General features: G+C 45.5%; 1 protein-coding gene across 6 annotated transcripts in view; it reads right to left on the reverse strand.

The window, feature by feature from the left end:
* The window catches only part of Arl15 (ARF like GTPase 15), a 392,450-nt gene extending 373,421 nt beyond the window's left edge, over positions 1–19,029 (reverse strand). For 3 of the 6 annotated variants that reach the window (XM_042261542.2, XM_042261540.2, XM_076551878.1), the window contains exon 1: positions 18,874–19,028. In XM_042261542.2, coding sequence (XP_042117476.1) covers positions 18,874–18,921 — 48 coding nt within the window. In that variant the 5' untranslated portion in view covers positions 18,922–19,028. Of the gene's footprint in view, positions 1–18,873 lie in introns of all 6 variants that reach the window. The other 3 variants (XM_076551874.1, XM_076551877.1, XM_042261541.2) reach the window with 2 other exon arrangements.
* Between the last annotated feature and the right edge of the window lie 599 nt (positions 19,030–19,628).

Consider the following 19,628-nt stretch of genomic DNA (forward strand, 5'->3'; position numbering starts at 1 on the left):
AGCCATGACCGGGATGGCATGATAGCCCTAAAAGTGCAATAACTGCACTCGTATCTCGGTGGTAACCAACAGTCGCCTAACTGGTCATAAGCCCTGCTCAAAACAAGGGAAATCATGCCTGGTCCTCGGACACACACTCAGGGCTAGTGAGATCACGGATTTTAGAGAACCTTCCACCTCCACTTCACCAGGATTCCTAAATGCATTCTAAAGCTTATCCTCAGACCACAGGAAGTCTAGCTCTAAGCTCTCACCAAGGACACTTCTCATTGCAGCAGACAGAGACCATTTCGGAAAAACCACAACTGGTCAAAATGCAGAGACCAACTGATCACAGCCCTGGCATCTACCACACAACTCCTGTACGGAAGGCTCGGAGAACACCATGGGGGAGGAGCTGTAAAAGCCACAGGACCAAGAAGTCTGTTGTGAGGCTATGGCTCCTAGAAATGACAGAGAAGCTATACCAATGATACCGCAACAATATGGCTGCCTAAACAAGACCTAAAAAGTGACAACACCAATAGACATGCTGAGATGGGGAGGAGAAAACTCACAGGGTTCTACCCCCGGATAAAGAACTATAGGCAACTAATGTCTGCTGAGAGAGGGAGAATTGGTCTTTCACAGGGATGAGCCCCAAAACAGGTCATCCAACACCAGGTGGTCAGCCCTGAAATTATATATACACAAACAACACTGAATGGACTCAGAAGCGTGTGTGTGTGTGTGTGTGTGTGTGTGTGTGTGTGTGTGTGTGTGTGTAAAATAATAATAATATAATAATAATAATAATAATAAAAAGAAGCCATCAAGGATGGGTTGGAGAGGGGTGACATGGGATGAACTGGAGGGGAAAAATGAGAGGGAAAATGATATAATCATATTTTGATTAAATTTTTTTTAAAAAAGAATGCAGGGAGAAAGAAAGGAGAGTGGGTGGTGGGTAGGTAGGTGAGAAACCATCACTCATTTCTAGCCAGACCTTGTAGCCCTGTCCAGACAGGCAAAGCACTATACACGGACTGAAGAAGTTGGAATATATTATATACGATTTCATCATTCAAGATCACTCCATGTTTTAATCTTTAACGCTACTTAATATTTTATATCATCCATGACCAGAGGCCTTCAATTTGCCATGTACTCTCAGGATCATAAGGACAATAATATTTAATTCTCCAAAAAATGGATTCATTCTGCATTTTTCTCTCCTGCACTGCCCTTCATATAACTAAGACAAATTTCAGGACTGTTTGGGTTTTGGGGGGGTTGTTGTTGTTTCATAAATTATTGTCATTTAAGGACTTCTGATGAACTTTATTGAGAACTATTAAGTCCATATTTAATTCTAATGGCCAAGTCCTTTCTACGACATTGCTACTTCTTTACTGGACCACCCAGGGAACAAATCCTCCACAATGGAAGAATACGCCTAACACCCATTTCAAGAATTACAAATGTTATTATTGCTTGCTTATAAATAAAGCAATCTGGGACTCTTCGTGTTCTGACCATGAGGGGGGAAGGTGAGGTTGAGGTAACACAGATCTGGGAGTGATCTTGGGACAGTTATCCATATTACTGTCAACCACAGGCCCCCACACATGAAGAGAAGAATCCCGTGGACACCACACATTAAGGGGATCACGTAAGGAAACACCAGGGGCTCAGCCAGGAAAGTTCCCTTCTGGGCCTTGTCCACTTCATTCTCCTCTCCAGCCAGAGCAAGGCTGCAAGCCTCAGTCAGGGCCCATCACCTCCTACTGAAGCCCGGAACTCCGGTCCAGAGGTCACCTCATCCTCAGCAGCTGGATCTTACCAAGCTTGGGCCTGGATTCAGAACCAGTTCTCTGGGCCACTCTGCAATAGCTGATACCACAGATTCCACAGTGTGTCTGCACAGCCATGTTACTTGCTGACGACAAACATGCCCCCCAATCAGTACTGTCAGAGAATCGCTTGAGGCTTGCGGCAAGTCCCGGATATCTGGGTGCCCATCTTGGATTGTAGGACTTGCTTACTTTTGCCCTTGGGCAGCATTCAGCTTATTTCCCTTTCTACGTCTTCCTCGGTCTTGAAGAAGTTCTCCTTCGCCCACCACTAAGATCCAGCTGTCAAGTGAAGGCAATCTCTCCCTCACTTCTTTCCTGTCTGCGTCCTTGCGTCTTCAGAGTGTGCGTATCCGTGGTCCCTCTTCCAGCAGGCTTACTCATGGTCCTCCTAAGTACAGACTGTCTACTAATGAAAGGCTGTGTGCTCGCCTGCCTTTCTGACTACACACTTAGGTAAGCCTCTTAAACCACCTTCCACCTGCCATCAGGCCCGGTCCCTCTAGGGCCAGAAGATGGAATCACAACCCCCTGGGAGGCCACTCCTTCCACATGCAAGCATTTCTGAGAACAGAATTCCTAATCAAGCATTCCTTTAAGGTGAGGACTAACACTAATAACGAGAGCCGCTGAGGTCACACAGAAGCACCGGCATTCAACTAAAAAGGCTGCCCTTATCCTGCACGACATGGCAGAAGGGAGGAAAAATGACATTTAGAAAGGTACGAACGAGCACACGCCGGGTGTTTCAACACTCATCCCGCCCTCAATGAGAACAGCTTGAGGATTTCTAGGCTTCTCTGGCAGATGGAAAAAGCCAAGGGCCACTAACCCAAGCCCTGAATGACGGGACCTGACTTCCTTCCACCCAGGTCTGAGTCTGAACATCAGGCGTTTCGAACTCTTCCCCAAATGGACTTGCGAAGGGCACTGAGATACGCGAGAAAGGCTTCTAAAAGGGACGGTGAATTCTAATCATCTTAGAGACTGACATGATGACAAGCACATATCCAAATGCTCTGTGTTTCAAACTTCAAGGCACTGGGAACCACCTACACTCACTCGTGTTGCCGGAGGAACTCCGCAGGGCGGGGGTAGGAGGGTGCAGGCCTCCTGGAGAAACCTACCTTCTGCCTTATGACTGAAGACTCACTCAAGATGGCACCGGGAGCGACTTCACAATCTGTAACATTTGCCAACTGCGATGCTATTGGAATCTGCTTTTTTTTTTTCTTAACAGCACCCCAAAAATGAAAGAACAAAAGAGTGAACCAGATCAACTAGAATATGAACTATGAACCCTCGGTGACCAAGTCTTCACAGCTCACAGCGTGGCCAGTGCTCTACCACTGAGCCTGGCTGCTTTTGCTCTTCGTTTTGTTTTGTTTTCCAGAGCCAGGTATTGAACCCAGGGCCTCACAAATGCTAGGAAAGCACTGTTCCCGTGAGCCCCATCCCCGGAGGTGGTGTTCACATCTCAGGTCAGTGTATGTGTTCATCTAAATCAGCCTCTTCTCCTTGGTAATAAGAAGAAAATATCAGTCACTAAAAATTATAGAATAAAACTGTTTGTTTCACAGTTCTGCACAAAGATGGGTGGGAAGAAAGAATTCCACAGCTGAAAAGAAACATTAGAAATCTCACCTATGCCGGGAGGTGGTGGCGCATGCCTTTAATTCCCAGCACTCGGGAAGCAGAGCCAGGCGGATCTCTGTGAGTTCGAGGCCAGCCTGGTCTACAAAGCGAATTCCAGGAAAGGCGCAAAGCTACACAGAGAAACCCTGTCTCGAAAAACCAAAAAAAAAAAAAGAAATCTCACTTATGTCACACTGAATAAGTCATGCTATATGTGTGTGTATGTCTATATACATACATACATACATACATACACATGTATACATATGTATATATGTACTTTCAAAGTACAGAAACTAAAACTCAAATTCAATGAGAAATATTCTCCAATATGGCTTCTCTTCTATTAGCCCAGTGATTGGGAAAACACAATCTGCAGACAAATCTAGTCCACTGTCTGTTTTTGCCAATAAAGTTTTATTGAAGCACTGCCCCATACACATGTTTAATATTTATAGCTGCTCTGTAACTACAACGGTGGAACTGATTAACTGAGACAGCATGTCTCATTCCTAAACCTACAAATTTACTAGCCGACCCCTTTTCAAAAAGCAGCGTGTCCACCGTATCTCACCCTAAAATAATCTGGGATGTCTCCACCACAAAGCAGTAGAAGACATTCGCTGGAACAGGAGCTAGCCCTAGTGACCGGGTTAGCCAAGGGCCTGCCAACAGTAAGCTCCCAAACACGCAGTTGTTGAAAAACTAGGCAGAAAGTACAAGGGGGTGAGAGGAGGAAGGGAGTTTAGGGTTTTCCTTCTCCCAAAACTAATCTGGAATCCCTTTTCTTCTCAGAGCATTTTAAAAACTAGCAGATCCTGCTGGGCGGTGGTGGCGCACACCTTTAATCCCAGCACTCAGGAGGCAGAGGCAGGCGGATCTCTGTGAGTTCAAGGCCAGCATCGGCTACAGAGTGAGATCCACGGTGGGCTCCAAAGCTACACAGAGAAACTCTGTATCGAAAAATCAGAAGAAAAAAAAAAAACTAAAACTAGCAGATCTTTTCCATGCTATGGTAGGGTATTTCAACACAGGAGTCCTCTAGACTCCTAATGAATGACCTGAAGTTACTGTGTTTCACTTTAGGCTAACAAAGATAAAAAAGTCATTCAGCAAAACAAAAGCCCTTGTTAGCAAAACAAAAGCCCTTGTTAATTTTTATCTCCTTTCCCACACTCGCTTTTAGACGTATATTCATCGACTGCTATTATGTTTTTTTAGTATCACCCACTGCACTAGGACAAGTCATCTTTTCTGGGATGATGAACCCCTAAACAGTCTGGATTTGGACAACCAAAAGGGACTAGCTAAAAACAGAGGAGGAAAGACTCGAATCAGTGGGTCCGTTACACTCTTGTGTGTGTATGTGTACATGTGTAGGCACAGGTAGGTGGTTATGAATGTGCCTGTGTCCACGTGCACACTATTCAAAATGAAATATTCAGCTCCTACAAGTATTAATAGGACAGTAAACATGGAAAATATTTGCCTATGAACATTTTCAAAGATGACCTATATAGTTAATTAAGCATTATCCCCAAAAAGATATATCTGGATGAAAAGGAAACATCACTAGTCCAAGAACCCATACTACACATTCAAGCTGCTGGAAAACGGTGGCCCATGTCCCTAGAAATGACAAAGAGGGTCTGTCCTTCCAGCTGCAAAGGCCATCCTACTGCTTATCCAATGCCAGAACTGCAGGGGCCCCGAAAGAGCAGAAATGCAGGAAATCCAGTAGTGATCAAATGCTCCCAGATAGGTGACCCAGTCTTTAAAATACCTTTTTAAGTTATTATGATCCATTTCAGGCAGATAAATAATGATCAAAATGTCATTTAGCAAAACAAAATCCCCTCTTAAAAAGCCAACCAGACATGGGGGAAATGTCACAGAGAAGAAAGAAGACAGAAAAACAGTATGTCTACAATAAATGAAACAAAAAGAAAGTAGTCTAATAATCACCAAAGGCTTCCTACACCTAGTAAGGTGATTCTGAAAAAGCGGTCGTCACAAACTCAGGAAGCATTCAAAATGATGAAGAACACCAGCATTCTGCCATAAATCAGCCCTGTGTCCCTCCTTCTACCACAGGCAGCCGCTCAGGAGACCTTCATAAAAAAGAAAGGATAAACGAACAGCCAATAAATCACACGCGAGGGCTCGACATGCCCAAAAGCAGAAGTTTGACTTTCAAACTGTTCCGTTCCAAGCAAAGAGGAGCTAAGAGTTCCAAACCACCACACACCACTCCACAGGAAAGCCGCCCATCTCATCTGCCCACACTTACATAAGAGCTCCTCGGAACTGGCCTGAGAACAGATGTGGGCCACCATATGCTGAGCCAGGACCTTTCACCCTTGTAAAAATCAGAAATAGCTGCCCCTGGAAACACCAGCAAACGGCTCCAGTATCTTTGACCCAGTTACTCTGCACTCTGCCTAGTGGGTGGAAGCCGGGAGAGTGTTGAAAGGCTGGCATAAGAGGCCGAACAGAAACTGAAGTACAACAGTCTGGTGATGACAGTGACAAATGTCCTTGTTGTATATTAAGTCTCAACTCGATCGTAACACCTGTATAGTACTTACTAGTGTCACATTCTTTTAAATTACACGCACACAGTTGAGCATTGGCTGGAACAACACATTCTGAGGAAACACATCGTCGTCGTGTGACTTTTCGTTGTGCAAACACCAAAGAATACATTTGCACAAACTAAGACACCTGCAGTGTCACTAAGAGATGCAGTGCTCACTATCACACACAGCTGACTGTAGACTTAAGCATCATACATATGGTGTGTGTGAACACACCCCATTATGAAGTGGGTGCCATTATACTCATTTTGCATAGAAGGAAAATGAGGCATAAAGGCTACGCAGCACGTGAGGGACAAAAAAAAAAATGGGATACTAATAATGCACTCAGCATGGCTCCCTCATCAGTGGCCTGAGCCATCACTTAGGCAGCCTCTCGGCCCAACCACTGGTTAGGGTACCTTACCCTGTGTACCCTGTACCAAAAGCTGATGATACTAAGAAGCTGCAGCCTATGTCTTCACTGGGACACAATGTAATTTGTCCTAGGAAAAAAGAGGTCCAACACAGAGCCATGGCTAGCCCAGTGGCAACCTCTGTGCCATTCACAACAGGGACCCACTGCTTGTGCAGTGTCTCAAAGGTGTATGTGTCTAAGTAGCCCTAAGCACGGCACCAGAAAGTCTCACATTACTGTCTAAGTGGAGGGGGACGTGGGCTTGGACATCAGCCAGACCTAGGTTCAAATTCTGGCTCCATCACATCTTAGCCATGACATTCAATTTTCTCTAAGCCTTAGAGATGACAGTAACATGAAATAACATGGCTCTATACTTCCCACATAGTGTTAACAGCATACTATGGCACAGTTGTAGTACAGTAAGTGACCTTTGTTAGGTATTTCTTCTCTGTGTCTCTGTGTTGTATATATTGTTTGCATGTGTTCGTGTGTGTGCAGATGAGCGTATACTGTGTGTCTGCGTCCATGCGGAGGCCAGCAGTCAATGTCAAGTGAATTTCTCAATCGTACTCCGACTCAGTTTTTGAGACAAGGTCTCTCAGTGAGCCTGGAGGTGCACAGTGTGGCCAGGCTGGCTGGCCAGCAAGCCCTAAGGATCCTCCTGTGTCTGCCTCCCCAGTGCTGGGATTTCAGGTGCATGCTGCAGCACCCAGCTTTTTACACGGATGCTATGGATCCAAACTCAGCTTCTCATGCTTGCAGGCCAGGCATTTTATTTATAACCTGCACCACCTTTCCAGTCCCATTCTGCATCACATTTAACCTCATCCACAGACTCACCTCTGAGTTTCCATCTACCTGTTTAAAACTCAGTTTAGATTTTACACAAGAACCTCAAACCCAATTACTCGGAAATCAGTTTCACTTTATTCCCCAACATGTTCTGCCCTGTTCCTTATGACAGTACGTGGCCCCATTAGTCACCCCAGTGCTTGCGATAGTTTTCAAATACGCCCATAAACTCTTAACTGTCCTCCCACCAAGAGATGTCTCTCCCCTTTAAACCTCAGTACGCCTTTGTGAGTGTCATGATGAACAGAACAGCAGAAAGGATGCCAGCTAATGACACTGAGGATAGATGAGAAAAAGCCAGGTGGAGACCTGACGTTTTTCTCGGTACCTTAGCTCTGCAAGCCTTCAAGTTCCACATAAGAAGTCAGACTACCCAGAGGCCAGCACACAGAAAGACCACTGACAGAGATGCCACCACCCAGTCACGCGCTTGGCATCGGGCATTCCCAGGCCCGATGCCAAGCACGTGTATGAAAAAGCTCTGAGATGGACCCAGCTACCGCCTGATTCTACCTCGTGAGGAATCCTGAGTAAGACTAACTCCCCCACTGAACCTGGTCAACCAACAGCTTCAAGTAGTTATTGTGTTTCAAGGTCATCTGTTTTTCTGAACTGGGAACCAAAACCATGTTCAAACCCCAAACTCAAGACTTTACCTTTGAGGTCTCTTCTCATAGTTTACATCCAATTACAAAATCTCTGTAATTGGTAAATGATACTTATCTATTTAAATGGCCCATCTATGTTCTACCCTCACCTGACTGTGAACTCCACTGGCTCATTCCTGGATCGGCACAGCATCTCCCTAACTAGTCTCTCTGCAGGCCGCTCTTCTTTTACAGCCGGGTCTAACCACGTCACTCCAGGCAACCTTTGAAGGTTTCCAGATTATAACTACTAGCTGTGGATTCCACAGCTTAGGGTGAAGTCATTGCTCCAAACCCTGCCCCAGTCACACAGGGTCCTTGAAGCCATGATGTTATTCACCCCCAAATCTCCGCACAGCTGTTCCCTGCCTGGCCCTGACCATGCCTGTCCCCGGGCCAACCCTACTCAACTTCAATGTTGCAAATTAAAAATAATTCCTCTGAGAAGCCCTCCTTGGACCCCAAGGCTACGCTGAGTTCCCCTTTTCTATGCTCTTTTTGGTTTCCTTTATTTTCTTTTATTCCCATTATTTACTCAGCTCCTTTATTTTCCTCTAAATAAACGAAACTACCCAAAGGGCAACTGCTTAGTTTTCACTGCACGAGAGTTCTTAAGCAACATGAAGGAAAGTCGATGTCATTTATACACTTGTCTATCTCTGGTGCCTAGGAGCACCAGACAATAAAGGCCGTATAAGCAAAAGTAAATTGAGTATACTGACTATCTTTCTACTCATGCAAATCATCACATAGACTCTAATGTATCTCATGTTTGTGAATGAGGAATTGGTGGTCCAGGGTGACTTCTATTCGACCAGGTTCCTAATATTTGAGTTTTAGAAATAAGTACATTCTAAAAATATACATATAAACTTGAGGACTTGGGTATCATCTTTTAATTCTGCCTTATAATAACCTTTTGAGCTAGCAGCAATTAGTATCATTTCAAATGGGAAAGCTAATCTAATATCCACAAAAATCTGGAGATATAATTTCCTAAAATACATAAATTAATTTATGATCATAGTAATAGCCCTCTGTCTTCTCTCTGTTGCCATAAATTGAATTGAGAAATACTTCATAGTACACAGATTACAGATGAAACATCTTGGGCAGACTTCAAACTCAGTTTTATTCTCTAACAAAAAATACATACAGATTAAGTTGTCACCAATCTTTCAGCAACTAAGACAGTTGTGACTGCTCAAGTCTTCTAGAGCTTTGGTCCCCACAACCATTTGAGACAGACAGACAGACAGACAGAGACAGACAGAATTAACAGATCCCACAACTCTCACAGGGTAGTTGAAAGGTCAAAGGAAAAGAACCGACAGTTACTTAGCATTCCCCACAGAATCTGGCATAGTAATCTTCCATCAATATTAATTAGCATCACCACCACCATCTTCACTTCTACACTTTATCATAACAAAAAGTGGCTGGTTGTGTTCAGAAACAATTCTAAGTACATCACAAATATTAAATTGTCTAACCAATATCAAGAACCTTAAAAAGCTAGGTAACTTTTGACCCAAGAAATCTACTTTTAGGATTTGATCCTCAAGTACAATGACCCAGAAAGGAGTAAGAACCCTGCCGATAACAGTGTCCCTTTTAGAGTTTCACTGTGCACATTGGCATGTGTGGCTGGCTGTTCATTGTACAGTAAAGGAACCTGTTTAGCTCTGCCAGCACCCCGAACCTCTGGGGCACTGGTGCCCCTCCTGTAGTAAGATTCACCACAGCGCCATACACCCACTTTGGACAATTCACTCTAGGAAAACCCCACGCGTTTATACGATGTGCTAGTTAGTTTTTTGTTTGTTTGTTTGTTTGTTTGTTTGTTTTTGTTTTTTCGAGACAGGGTTTCTCTGTGTAGCTTTGCGCCTTTCCTGGAGCTCACTTGGTAGCCCAGGCTGGCCTCGAACTCACAGAGATCCGCCTGGCTCTGCCTCCCGAGTGCTGGGATTAAAGGCGTGCGCCACCACCGCCCGGCTTGTGCTAGTTAGTTTTAACTTTCAGCCAGACACACGCTGGAATCCTCTGGAAAGAGAGGCTCAGTCGGGGAATTGTCTAGATCAGCTTGACTTGTGGGCATGCCTACAAGGGATTATCTTGACTATCAACTGATGTAGGAGAACCTAGCCCACGATGGGCCACGCCATTTCACTGGCTGTGCCCTGAACTGTGTAAGAGTGAAAAAGCCACCTGAAAGGAAGCAGTAGGCAGCATGGGACGTTCGTTTCTCTCTGCTACTGACTGTGGATGTGACATGAGCAGCTCTTTAGAGTGCCTGTCCCGAACTTCCCCTCAACAGGGGACTACAACCTGGAACTCTCAGCTAAAACGAACCGCTTTTCCCCTAAGTTGCCTTTGGTCGGTGTGTTTTAATCACGCTAACTGACATGAAACTAGAATACACGGAATGTCACTGACAGTGTTCGTGACATTAGCCAAAACTAGAGAGGAAACATGTGATGCCTTCAGGAAAGGTGGCTAATGAGTGAATTCCCATTCACAGGTATAATGCAGAATTCCATGCTGCAGAGGAGAAACTATCTAAATTGAAATGTTTGTAAGTACAGTTGCATAAAACAGTCCAGGATGATTTTCTACATGGGTAGTAGTTCATATACAGACTACAGGACAATCTACTAAAATGCCTGTCAACTGTCTGTCTGTGGTTGCTAGGTTACTGACTTTCCCCCCACTGTGCTCTGCTGTGTCTTTCTCTAAGCTTTTACTTTAATAATAAGCATGTTATCAAAATCATCTCAGTCCTGACACACCCACGTTCAGCTCATGGTTAAAGTGATTAGAAAAGCAACTTCAAAACCTCAAAGGAAACAAACTGGTGAACTTCACAAAAGCTTCCATTAACCTAACAAGATTCCACTTGGATGGCTTGCATGGAGTACTAAAAACACCATACACACCTCTCAGGACCAGCCCTACCTAGTCCCTTAAGAGAGTGTCTCACCAAGCACAGGTAAGATCTCTACAGCTAACCCAGAACGGTAACATCCAAACCAGAAACACGAATCCAATACTCACTGATCTAAGCAACATGTATTTAGCTCAAAATCATCATCAGAGCAGGCTTCCAAAGAGCAGTATGTCACAATTCCTGTACAAACTTTAATATACAAAATACTCTACAATTTAAGCATCCGTACATTTATCCTAGAGAGGCATGAAAACAAGACCCACTAATTTCTGGAGAGCTGTCACCAATGACAGTAGGTGTGGACAGAGTGTGAGCCTCAGCTGTGGCCTGGAAGTTCCTTTTTTTTGGGGGGGGGGGTGCTTGTCTGCTTTTTTTTATTTATTTATTTATTTATTTATTTATTTATTTATTTATTTATTTATTTATTTATTATCTATACAGAAGAGGGTGCCAGGTCTCATTACAGATGGTTGTGAGCCACCATGTGGGTGCTGGGAATTGAACTCAGGACCTCTGGAAGAGCAGTCGGTGCTCTTAACCTCTGAGCCATCTCTCCAGCCCCCGCTTGTCTGCTTTTTAAAAGCACTGAAGCTTTGAAGTTAAAATGCAAAACATTAACACCTATTGAATCCAAGCAGTAAGGACACAAAAGACGGTTCCCAAGTTGTGGTATATTTGTACACTGTGTGAAATATATTGCTGTGATCGGTGTAATAAAAAGCTGAATGGCCAATAGCTGGGCAGAGGTTAGGGACTTCTGGGGACAGACAGGACTCTGAGAAGAAGAAAGGCGAGGACACCAGGAGACACGCAGAGGAAACAGAAGGTGTAAGATAAAAGAAAGGTTATGCCATGTGGTAGAACACAGTTTAATATAAATGGGTTAATTTAAGTTTTAAGAGCTAGTTAGGAACAAGCCTAAGCTATAGTCCGAGCTTTCATAATTAACAAGAAATCTCCCAGTCATTACTTGTGGGCTGGCAGTCCAAAGACAGTAAAACAAGAAAGCCTGTACATTCCCTTCCTTCCTTTTCACTCCTGACTTCACGTTCAGATTGGCTGGAACCAGTAAGACTGTCCGTGCTGCAGTCAATGGTCCCAGAGTAGCTCTACACTCACATGTTCTTCCCCAACAGTCAGAGGCAAAAATCAGCAACTGTCCTCTCAGACAAGAACCCACAGGAATCCCTCTCTCAAAGACCAGAGAAAGTCTTGGGCCCAAGGAGAAGCAGGCCAGTGGTCAGACTAGTTCCCAGCAAACCAATTTACAATGGAACCAGAGGAGTTTGTCCTACAAATTCAACCTTTCAAGTGGCCAGTCACTCAGAATCGTGTAGGTGTGTTGGGCTGTGAGTCAAGGAGCCGAGGCCAATGTTTATGCAAAAAGTGAAGGCGGGCCTAGGTGTGAGCAGGTGCTTGCCTCAAGGCACACACCCACACAAGTCCTTGGAGTTCCCACAGGAAACCAAGTGACAGCAGCAATCAAGTGACCCTTCAATTTGCAGCATTAGCCTGGGCACCTCCTACACAATAATTCATTATACTAGCTGAGCTTCATGGAACACTGTTTATAAGCACAGGCTTGGGAATCCACCAAGCTGGACTTAAATGCCAGCCCTGACCCTCTCTACTGGTTGCATGATCCCAGCAAATATTCCACCTTTCAGAGCCTCGTGTTTCCTCTTCTCTAAATCTGTTGTTCGCAACATTTGATGGCCAGGATTGTGGCACGGTTAAATTAGATGATGAAAATAAAACCCTCTGCACTCCACTTGGTGCACGGCCCTCCCTCCACTTCACCAGGCTAGAATTCAGTGACTGAAGAGGGATGAAGGCAGCGAGGGAACTGGCATGCATGCCAGTCCCAGCTCAGTATTCTAGCAGTATCTCTATTTCAGCACAAGAAGCCGGGACCAGCCATATAAATGGGGGGAATCAATACAAAATGAAAACACAAAACGCCTTGCTCAAAATCAAAAATATCAAGATAGCGATGGAGGTCCACCAGGACTCCCTGCTCAAGACTTCTGAAGCGTTTGGGGGAGATGCCACATCATAACTAAAAGTAGCTGCAGGCTCCAAAATAGCTTGTCCCTGCCTCCACTTCCAAGTTGTGCAGGACTTTAATTCCCAAAGATATGTGTTAATGGTATTAAATGGTTGGAAACTCAATCCAATTTTGGTATCTGTAAGTGGGGGTTTGAGGTGATGACCAGATCACTATGGTGGAGGCCCCATGATTGAATCCTAGTAATTTTACAAAAAGGAGAAAGACCATACCAACATGGGCATGACATCTCCTATCTCTCCAGGTAAAGCTCTGCCACATACCAGAATTTTGCCAATAAGAAGGCAATCAGTAGGAGGCAGGCGGATCTCTGTGAGTTCGAGGCCAGCCTGGGCTACCAAGTGAGTTCCAGGAAAGGCACAAAGCTACACAGAGAAACCCTGTCTCGAAAAAACCAAATATATATATATATATATATATATATATATATATATATATATATATATATTGCCAATAAGAAGGCAATCAGTAGAAGTGACCCCTGACCTTAGATGTGCAGAAACATGGGTCCAAAAAAAAAAAAAAAAATCTTTATAAAAATAAAATGTGACTCTGACACATCCTTAAAGTAATAAAAAGATACCCAATACTTCATCATTAACTCAATTTATGAAAAACATCAGGGAAAGCTATCATACCCTCACTAAAAAATCCCTTATAGCAAATGTCATCTGCTGAAGGCCATAACCTCCTTGTGGCCTAGTGTTTGGGAGTCAGGCACATCTCCTAAGCTGTACTTGGTAAAGGCATACAACAGACTTAACAAGTAGATCTTGAGTGCTGGTAACAGGAGCAAGAGGAACTAGAGCCGCAGAAGGCAGATGTGGTCCCAAAAGTGACAGTAGTGACGCTTAGTAACCCGTCTGTATCTGCTGATGAAACGTTAGAGCCGGATGATCACCTCAGTGACCAGAGGAAAGGCATTACGGGATAGAAGGTTGAGCACACAATACCTTCCACCCAGCCTTCTCAATAAAGGTTACTTGTATTTACATGAAGCATGTAAATATCCAACTGTTTTCCATCAGCTTTTACTACCAAGTGCCTGAATCCCTGCCCTGCGTTAGAGAGAATGGCTTGGAGGGAGAGACAGTGAAAAGGGGGCCCTAGAGCTAGCTACAAGGCCACCTCACTCACTTGCTAGCTCTGTGAACCTGGGGAAGCGTGTGTGTGTGTGTGTGTGTGTGTGTGTGTGTGTGTGTGTGCGCGCACGCGCGCGCGCGCGCGCGCCCTCCTTAAGCAGGTACAGTCTATGACCAAGAAACTAGGCCAAGTTCATCAGTGAATACAGAGAAGAAATCTTAGTAAGTTAACCTTACTAAATCCCAAGCCTAAGAGACAAATGAACAGCTGACAGCACCTAAGACCAATCGAGCAGGTCTGACACATTAGCAAGTCTCACTTAACATTTCATTCCGTAATGAAAACAAAGAAACGCACGCAAGAAAGAAGTGCGCTACGAAGCCAAAGAGCATGTCAGAACCTGCCTTATCTCCATAGGCCACCTCAACCTCTCCCGCCACAGGCTCCCCAAGAGCCCTGTGCCTTGCAGTCCCACAACCGAGGGGAGCACTGTAATTCATTCTCCGTGGCTTCCGGGAACATATACAAGGAGGGCTTGCATAAGTATTTGCTGAATGGGCTAAAGAACACGTGAGTAGGCTGCAGAGACGATCATGCTGAAAACCTGAGTTCCACACAGGGCAGTTCACAAGTGTCTATCACTCTAGGTCCGGGGGTCTGACGCCCTCTTCTGGCCTCTGCAAACACTGCATATGTGGTGTATACACACTTGCAGGCAAACACTCATTTGTGTAATATATATACATATACATATGTATGTATATGTATATATGTATTATATATATGTATATATATATGATGCAAATAAACCTTAAAAATGTGAGAATGTGGCTTTACTTTTTAGAGGCATTCAATGACCCTCAAAAGTCTTATCACTTCTTACTTTCTGAATACCCTCCCAATTCTTCACTATATGGAGACTAATTTAAAACGCAACCCAACCCTTACCATTAAATAACAGTCATTCCTCAGGAAGTATAACATCAGCAACATAATCATAATGTGTTAACATTTTTATTTGAAAGCCAATGTACTGTTTATATATAAATTATATATAAACAGTACATTATATATATTATTTATATATATATAATTTACCTCCACTATCTCTTTTAATCATCACTGGTATTCTGTGGAGAATGATGATGAACTGTACTGTTGCTGTGTTGGTACAAAGAGGAAAAGGTGAAACCCACACCAATGAACATGCAAGGCAAAAACATTTTGAACTGAAAGGAATGTAGAAATTAACCCTGTCCACCCTCCCTAGAAAGAAATGCATAATGTATCGTTTTATTATAAGTTCTATTCTGGTAGAATTTAAAATATTCTTATACTTTCCTATTCCTATAGTAGTATTAATTAGTTATAATAATAAATAATCCTATTCATATAATAACTTATTCTATCCTATTTTTTTCTCTTTACAAAGTTCTAAACATTACCTTAACCCATCAAAGCAAGAGAGGTGTGTGCCGGGTGGTGGTGGCGCACGCCTTTAATCCTAGCACTCAGGAAGCAGAAGCAGGCAGATCTCTGTGAGTTCAAGGCCAGCCTGGTCTATAAAGCAAGTTTCCAGGAAAGGCGCAAAGCTACACAGAGAAACCCAGTCTCAGAAAACCAGAGAGAGAGAGAGAGAGAGAGAGAGAGAGAGAGAGAGAGAGAGAGAGAGAGAGATGCTGCCTATTGGTGACAGCTAAACCCTGACCCATTCACCTGTCTGGGTAGAACATGACTTACAAACTCCCTCAAGAGAAAGGGGAAGGAGATGCGACCTTCTCAGCTGACACCCGCATTATCTAGAAAAGATAAGACTTTCACGTTTAAATTGCTAAACAAATTCTATCTTGATAATCTTGAGTGTAAAGGATACATTCTGCATTCCCAGAGTCAAAGCACCTAATCCAAACAGATATTATCTTGCCTCAGTTTAGAAGCCAGAAACGGGAACCGAACTGCCCCTCCCACCTCACATTCAATCAACATGTAATCCTGGGCTCTAGCCTCATGCCAGGCGCCAAGTCAGGCCAGTGCCAGGTGTAACATGCAGTTACTTAGGATTTGCAAGTTATCACTCTCTCCCTGAACCAAGAGTAATAAACCTCTGTCTTAAACATTAAGGCGGAACCTCCCCCTCTGCGAACATTCAAGAAGTTAACTGCAACCTCTAAGATCAGAGAGTTCCCTTCATTCATCTTACCATCTCAGTCCTATGTGCGCGCACACGCACGCACACACGAGGACGGACACACACACACTCACACACACACCACACACACACACCACACACACACACCACACACACACACACCATCTCTTTCTTCCTTCCTTTGGACTCACCTCCAAACAAGAACAATTAAGTGATGATACCCAAATAAAGAACAATGGACAATACCTCCACACACAGCTTTTTTCTTTCCAACACAACAACAAAAATGCAGAACACTGTTCCCAGAGAAGAAAGAAGGCCACACACCATGACTCCGTCAGGAGCAAGAAAAGAGCACTTACTCCAGTCCACTCAGCAAAGCCTGCAATCCAACTTGGAATGAAAGAAACATTTTTTTTTCCCCTTCCTGGAAGGTAAGTAAAAGAACCTAGGAATCAATTTACTTCACTAATAAGATCCAAGGCACGATCAAAGAAATCGACCCTGTATTTTTTTTTTTCAGAAATGGGATTTTAAATAAACACCCTGCAAAGACTATACGTGAGCAGACAAGTCAACCTGAAAGACAGGAAGAAAGGAGTGATGTAGCTCGCCCCTTTCTCTGAGAGCTCATCAGCAAAAAAGCAAGCACCATAAAGCTACCTCGGGAGCTGGTGTTGGTTGTTTTCCCTCCGGTCCATTTAATAGTGGAGGATTTTCTTCAGTGTTTTCACGACGGTACCTAACACACTCATAAAACCTGAACTGTTACAGCCTTTAAGGTTGTGCTTTCTGCTCCTCAGAGGAGAGCCAAGGACTTGGACGGGGCTGTTTCGCTGCACTTGGGAATTTCTGGAAGCACAGTGAAAGCGACAGAAGAATGATCTTACACTAAGGGCGGACAAGGGGCTGGGACACAGCAGGTAAAACAAAAAGCCAGGTCAGAACCAGGGCCCAGGGACCGGGACCTAAACTCTCAGTGGAACCTATGCCCACAAATACTCATCCGCCTGTCCTGAACCTACGTCTAGATGGAGGTTAACCTGAGTAATGTTGAACACTGTTTTCCCTCGGTGCTTTTAGTGGGCCTGGCACCCCAAAAGACAGCTGTGTGATAGAGTTCTAAAACAGCCTCGACAAATAATGAGAAAATGATGAGAAGCCCCGAATTCCTCTTTGAAGCACTACTTAGTTAAGTATCAAAAATTAGCTTCCAGCAGTATAAGTCATGTAGCCTATACTTTCTTCTTCTCTGGAATTTTTTTCCTCCACAAACTGGCTTTTACTGGGGCAGATTACAAGAGATAGCCATAGCACTGTATGGGATACACTCAGTCATTTAATTTTGAAAATAGTCTTCTGGACGTATTTGAGACTCACCAACCTACAAGGCACCTTCGTACTTTAAAGAATGTTCATAAACAGATAACTCACTTAAACTGGCTCCAGCAGTGAGTGTGGGTAACACCCCTTTACGGCCAAGACAGAAGTTACTGCCGTAAATATGCAAACAGCAAAACCAAATTTCAACTCAGAGTCTTTGATTTCGGCTTCGCTCTCAAGCCCGTGCATTAACTGCTCTCCATCCTTGCCAGTGAGTTCATCAAACTCTGAAGCTTTAGCAGAAACGTATATTCCTGCATATCTAAAATAAACCCTCCTGCACAGGTAACGTTACAAAGGCAGCAGGAAAGCACTCAGTCTTTCTCGGTCCAGCCTCAAGTGCAATTCCTAGAAGGCACTGGCAAATCTCTGCCAGGCCAATCTGCAGTGGAAAACCATGTGTCCTACAAGATGACAGGAGGGCCAACGCTTCTAACCATCTCCTTGAGCTCTGCATGGCAATAGCGGTTCAGCCTCACACCATCAACACAGTAATTGTATGGGATCGAACACAGCTCCTGTCAAGGAGGATCTGCATGACCACAAACGGGCAGCTCTGTGGAAATACAATGTCTGGAACAAAAACACAAGGCTTGCACAATTCTAGAAACACGTACGAGTGTTCCGTTCCTGCGCTGTGCTAAAAAAAAAAAAAACTTTTCCCACCTAAACTTCCCAGCACAGGGCAGATTTAAAACTGGCTGCCAAGCCGTGCACAAAGCAAAAGCGGCGTGCACCACAACCAGAGCCGTGGGGCAATGCCTGTCCCTGCCCAATCCTGAGCAGGCCGGGTTGCAAATGTGGTTTAGTCCGGTCTTACTTTCTGGTAATGTGTTTTTAAAATCCCGCCGCGACCCAGGTCATTCCTTTAGAGATCTAATAACAACCAAATGACCGGACCTGCCGGGCACTTAGCGAGCCGTTCTGCTTATGGCTCTTTAATAGCACCTGGAGTTCTGCGAAGGGGAGAGCGGAAAACTCCAGCTTCCCCGGAAAGAAAGTCCTGCGCCGGGAGCGTGGAGAGGCGCGCGGAGCGGAGCGTGGCCTCAGCGCCCGCAGCCCCGCCGCTCCCCGCCGCGTCCGGGACCTGTCAGCCCGGCCTCCCCCCACCCCCGACGCCGCCCCTCAGAGCCAGCCCCGGGGAGAAAGCAGCCCAGGGCATCCCATCCCAAAGAAAGAAAGCCAGCCGAGAGGCTGCCTTGCCGCTTCCAGGCGTGGGGGGCCATGGGCCACCGCGCGATCCGAGAGGCGACCCCCGCCACCCGCGCCCCCGCACCTACCAGATAATCCATGTACAGAAACGCCTCAGTTATCCGGAGATCAGACATCCGGCAGCCTAAAGCATCCGGAATGGCTCCGAACCCGGAAAAAAAAAAAGAAAAGAAAAAAAAAAAAAAGCAGCGTCTCGGGCTGCGAGAGAGCAGCTCCTGAAAATGCCAGCAACAGCGAAAATCGCCGAGAGTAGCCGAGGAGCCGAAGATTACACCAGGGGAGCGGCGATTGGCCGGGAGGGCGGGCCGAAGGGAAGGCGCGCGCTCATTGGCCCGAGCGCCTATAAAAGGGGAGGCACCCCGGCGGCGGGCAGCAGTGAAGCGCGGGAGTCCAGAGGGTGCTGGTTCCTGTGTGCAAGGCGGGGGGATGGGGAAGGAGGGAGGGAGGGGGCGGGGCAGGCGGGCGGGCGGAAGCGCCGGCCCGAGATTGGGGAAGGCGCAGTCGCCCGCCGAGCTTTAGGGGCTCCCCCCGGCCTGCGATCACCTGGAGACCCCGAGAAGCTCCCAGCCCGAGGCTGGAGGGCGGCGGTGTCCCCGCCCCAGCCCTTTGTAGGACGTCCGCTCGGGGCGGTGGGAGGCGTGGTAGCCACCGAAACTTGACTTTCTCTCCCCAGCCCCGAGCGCTTTCCTGTGGCCTTGAAGCACCCAGGACCTGCGGGTTAGAAGGGCGGATGCCCTCTAAAGAGGCAGGCTGGGCTGGGGAGGCGGGGAGAGCTCGTCCAGACGCTCCGCTAAGGCGGACCATTTGAACGTGAGCTTCCTGC

Source organism: Peromyscus maniculatus, chromosome 15 (genome assembly GCF_049852395.1).
Source record: "Peromyscus maniculatus bairdii isolate BWxNUB_F1_BW_parent chromosome 15, HU_Pman_BW_mat_3.1, whole genome shotgun sequence".
Taxonomy (NCBI): Eukaryota; Metazoa; Chordata; class Mammalia; order Rodentia; family Cricetidae; genus Peromyscus; species Peromyscus maniculatus.